At 36.6% G+C, this 5525-nt stretch overlaps 1 protein-coding gene across 1 annotated transcript; it reads left to right on the top strand.

Annotated features, from left to right (window-relative positions):
* Positions 1-4336: 4336 nt before the first annotated feature.
* Positions 4337-5104, top strand: LOC133327905 (larval/pupal cuticle protein H1C-like). Its single transcript, XM_061536440.1, has one exon. It carries the CDS (start codon positions 4337-4339, stop codon positions 5102-5104), a length of 768 nt encoding a protein of 255 aa, XP_061392424.1.
* The last annotated feature ends 421 nt before the right edge of the window (positions 5105-5525 follow it).

Here is a 5525-nt window from a genome sequence, read left to right as displayed (position 1 = left end):
AAATACCAAAAACACAGCAGCAACAACAACGAGAAACGGACACAATAATAAGCAACAATTATAACATGACACGAACGAACGAACCGACAAATAAAGAAATCATGTTGGACCACAAAATCCATTCATTCATTGAATGGTAAGTAAAAAAAAATTAACACCCTGGCTGGCATTTGTGGGCGGTGTGTACAAAATAATGACAAGTCATGGTGGCACACGCATGCGTTGCTGTAAATATATAAACATTATGCACAGTATTCGGAAGAAACATAATGAATAAAAATTATGAAATATAGACAGTATATGCCCGACTAAGTTTGAAATAAATCGACTAAGTTTGTACAAATCCCTTTAAGGGACCCCCCATTCTCGATTTTATATTTTGAAGATTTTCAATGGGCTGGTAAATCTATACCAAAGCTTGTTAAGGTTTGTAATTTTGCACATATATGTTTGAAGATTTAAAAGAGAAAAAAAAATAATTTACAAAATATTTTTTATTGTTTTGTTGTTGTTTTTTGTAATTAAAGAAAATTATTTATTTTTGATGGGCATGATAATACCTCACTGGAACATCGGAATCCGAAAATTCCAAAGGTGTTAGAAATAGTACATGTATGGCTCTCGTATGAACTAGGATTATTGATTTCGCTAAAAAATTAACAAAATGGCTTACCTTTGAAAAAAATATTTTTGGATAATCGTCGATTTTTGACCACAAACCAAGTTAAAACCAGTGAGCGGAGCAGTATAGTCGGACGGGGCCGACAATATGATACCCTACACAACTTCCACGAAAATTCAACTTTGTGTGGTTCTATATTCTGATCTTGAGCAATATTTTCACTCTATTGACCATCAACGTGCGTTATGTTCTTATGTTCGGCTTTCAATTGTGGCCTATAGATCGACTCGAAAAACACAAAAAATTAAGTTTTCGGTCCACTTCATCTTCACTTCATCAGTATTATTATTTGATCATCACCGAAAATTATAGGCGTTGTCCTTGACCATAACTGGAACCTCATGGAAGATTTCAAAGCGTTCAGCGCTATAATCCGAACTCTAATGTGATAATGGGTTACTAAATAAAAATATTTAAGTGTAACTCCCACATCCGAGTACATAGGACAATATAATTGGTATCAATTTAAAGGTCAACTACTCCTCTCACATATGCTATCAACTTCTCGGGTCTTTGTTCTTCAGGGGTAAATATATACGCTACAGAATACAAATTTTGTCATTTTTCACACAAAAGTCATGGTCCTTTTGACCCGCTAAATATTGACCGATCTTTATCAAAACAGACATGCTTATTCTTTGGCCCAATCCCCTTCTCCATGCAAAAATTCGCGGTGTTTGGGCCATAATTGCGGCCTCTGAAGCGACCAGAAAAACCAACAAAAATAAAGTTTTTGGTCCATTTCATCCCCTAAATATTAACCGATCTTTCCCAAAAACAATAGGGGTCTTCATTGACCAGAACCCATCCTACATGCACAATTTCGTGAAGATTGGTCCATAACTGGGGCCTGTATCGTGTTTACAAATTATAATGGACAGACGGACGGACACACATGTCTAGATCGACTCAGCTAGTCGAGATATGACTATCGATATACTTAAAGGTGGGTCTGGGACCAATATTTCGCGGCGTTACAAACTTTTGGGGCTGCACAAAGCTATAATACCCTGACAACATAGTTGTGTAGGGTATAAAAATATGGAAGATTTCAACAAAACTTCGCATACATTAGTCTGGACCTATTACAGTACTCTGTGCAAAATTTTGTTTGAATCGGACAAATATTGGGAGTTTGGTGCATCATTCACATAAAATCGGACGAAGCTATATCTAAATCTGAACCGATTTCAAAAAAACCTCGCATACGTTAGTCTAGATCTAATTTAGTATTCTGTGCAAAATTTTGTATCAATCGGACAAATATTGGGAGTTTGGTGCATCATTTACTTAAAATCGGACGAACCTACATATGGGAGCTAAAGAGATTTCAACAAAACTTCGCATACATCAGTCTAGACCTAATTCAGTACGTTTTGCAAAATTTTGTCTCAATCGGACAAATATTGGGAATTTTGTGCACCATTTACATAAAATCTGAGGAAACTATGTATGGGATCTATATCTAAATCTTAACCGACTTGAACAAAACTTGGCATACGTTAGTCTAGACCTAATTCAGTACTCTGTGCAAAATATTGTCTCAATCGGACAAATATTTGTGTGTTTGGAGCATAATTTACTTAAAATCGGACGAAAGTATATGTGGAAGCTATATCTAAATCTGAACCGATTTTCTCCAATGCATAGATCCACTCAGAAAGTGATTCTATGCATATTCTCAAAAGGAACCATGTCTACATAGTTTATTTTTGCCTCTTACAAACATATGCACAAATGCATAATACCCTGTACCAGAGTTTGGTAAAGGGTATAATTAAGAGAACTATGTATTTGCATGGGGCTATATTACATGTGTTCCCATATTAAACTTTTTCGTATAGGAGCTGAAGGACATAATAGTCTTTCGAAGACTTTGTAGGCTTTCCAGCTCTTTTTAGGAAACCTTGAAGCGGATTATAGGGGCAGAGTGTCTGTTGCACGTCAGCTGGAGGGTCAGAGAGTCGTTCGTATAGGAACTGAAGGATCAACGAACCTTACGTAGAGGGGCTGGGTGGTTCAGGATGGACATAGATATATTGGAAATCCATCGGATGATCTGTTATATATTTGAATATACTATGAGGGAAGGCATCTTTGAAGATAGATTGTGGGTGCATTATATATAGAAGACACTCTGTGCATGCATTGCATTTTGAAGGACTCTCTGAGGGTTTCCTATGAAGTATGTGAATCACCGAGCATCCTCAATATATTAGAAAATCATATGTAGTTGAAGATCATCCCAGTACAACTATATGGAATGACCCTATTAGATACCTATATATATTAGAAGACGCTCTAAGTGTCCTATTTATATAAGATCGTTTGTGGGCTCTCTATAGTGGTTACATATATATATATATATATATAAATAAAGAAGGCCGTCTGGGAATCTTCTGAATTTTCAAGATTTGAAATATGGACTGGCGTTTGGAAAGACTTATTGTAGTACAACGGTAGACCTAATCCCCTTCCCAAAACTGAAGACACCGAAGAATGAAATATAAACGCAGTTAGGTTGGAAAACGGAAATTAGGCTGACTTTTTGTTCTGGGGCAATTTCAATAAAAGGTTGTACCTATATTGAAAAATTTTTGGCATATAATTTGTTACTTCACCAGAAACCCGTAACTTCAAATTACAGTCACTTTGGAGGAAAAAACAGCCGGAATTTTCAAAATTCCGAAAACAGAACGTGATCTTTATATGTGGGGCTATGGCAAAACATGAAACTGTTTTGAAATTTTTCTGTAAATATATTGTTAACTCTTCAAGAACACGCAATATAAAATCTATTAACATGCCGAAAATGGAACGGGATTTAAATACACATTAAGAAGACTCTGCAAAGATTTTTTCAATTCTCCAAGAATGCGGAATGCTAAATTTGACCGAATTTCACCCCAAATGAAAATGAAGCGTGAGCGTAAATGGCTATAACAAGCATGGACTTATAAAACATTTTCTGGGAATTTCAGAGATCAAAAGATCGGTGGGAAAATGTTGAAGTTTTTTATTATGTTTTTAAGATATTGAACTTTTTTTCGGCCTCCATCAACTCAAAATGGCAAATGCCTTCAAAGTACCGTAAATATCGGAGAGAAGTTTGTATATGGGAGAGATACCTTATATACTCGAGATTGAATGGATTTATCGGAATGCAATATTCAATAAAAATGTATGATTGTCGATTCCGAGTACTGTGCACAACTGAAAAAAAAACAACAAAACATTGTTTGTTTTTGTTTTGCCATATACCGCTAAGTACTCAACGGATTATTAAGTCAAATAAATTTTGTGTTCAATTAGAGAGGACTAGTGGAGCGAATACCGGAACAAACAACCTTAGATGAGACAAATCCAATGACTCCGAAATGTGGTCGGACGGATCATTGCTATTGTGAATGAGAGTGAACAAAAGAATCGAACAAATGTATAGCGTGATATTTGTAACATTGAAATGGATTTATGATCGATTTGTGGCCAAACAGTTATAATTTCTTAGATATTCCCAGCCAACATCTCGGAGATTTGTATAAAAGTTCATAGTCACAAGTGGTAAAGCATCAGTCGTTCCACAACTGCAATTCAGAAAATAACTTCAAACATTTATTAAGAATTTGAAAAATTTCGAAACAAAATCAATCAAAAATGGCTTTTAAATTTGTCGTATTGTCTGCTCTCTTGGCTGTGGCCAGTGCCGGTTTCATTGCATCTCCTCCTAGCCATTATACCATAACAAAAACCGTTAATCCTTCGGAAGATGCTGTTGCTCAGACACATGAAAGTGTTGTGCGTTCGTATGATGGTACCGTATCACAGTATTCCAAATCGGTACATACACCCTACTCGAGTGTACACAAGGAGGATACGCGTATCAATAATAATGTCTATGCGCCCAAGACAATTACCTATACCGCTCCAGCTGTTGCCAAAACTGTGACTTATGCAGCCGCACCCACCGTAACCAAGACCGTTTATCGTAACCCCGAAAGTCATGAACAACAACATACTGAAGAGCATGTTTATGCTGAACCTGCACCCACAGCAGCTGTCTACACTCAGTCGGTTCCCACTGCTGCCGTATACACTCATGCCACACCTGCTGTTACATCTTATACTCATCATGTTCCCACTGCCCATCATACTGTCTATACTCATGCTGAACCTACTGCTCACCCCACTGCAGCTGCTGTTTATCAACATCATGAGGTTCCATCTACCGCCAGCACCACCACCTATACTCATCAACATGCTCCTTCGACTACCACCTATAATCATGGACCAGCTGCCACAACTTATAGCCACAATGGTCATGGTGTCTCAGCCTATGGTTCAAGCCAAACTGTCCATTACTCACCCGCCCATATGGTATCACATATGAGCTTTGATGGTTTCGGTACCCATTGGGGTTATTAAGGATATCGATATCGGTTGTTATGCTTTGTTATCATCATGTTGTTGTTATTATTTCATTCGATTCGATTTTTGTATAAACATTTTAGAACCCATTTAACACAATTATATAATCCATTAACTATATTTGTTTAGAATTAGTTGCAAATAAACGTAATCTGTATTGTATTGAGCATAAATTATGATTATTTGTTTAAACATTATGGATCATGGAAATGATTGGAACTTGAGTCTAAATTGTGTCCAGATTATCGTGATGCATTATATGTAACGGTATTGGTGATCTGACTGTAACTAAAATGCCAATGGGTAAAAATTCATCAACCTTTTGCCAATGCTTTGGAAGATGAAAGTGGCGGGACTTTTATAGGATTTTTATTTTCTGCAAAGATATATACCAGCCTCAAAATCCCGGAATGGCCAA

The sequence above is a fragment of the Musca vetustissima genome, unplaced genomic scaffold, assembly GCF_032173495.1.
Source record: "Musca vetustissima isolate MV318-11 ecotype Yass unplaced genomic scaffold, APGP_CSIRO_Mvet_v1 utg16887, whole genome shotgun sequence".
In the NCBI taxonomy this organism is placed as follows: domain Eukaryota; kingdom Metazoa; phylum Arthropoda; class Insecta; order Diptera; family Muscidae; genus Musca; species Musca vetustissima.
This window is presented reverse-complemented; position numbering and strand designations above follow the sequence as displayed.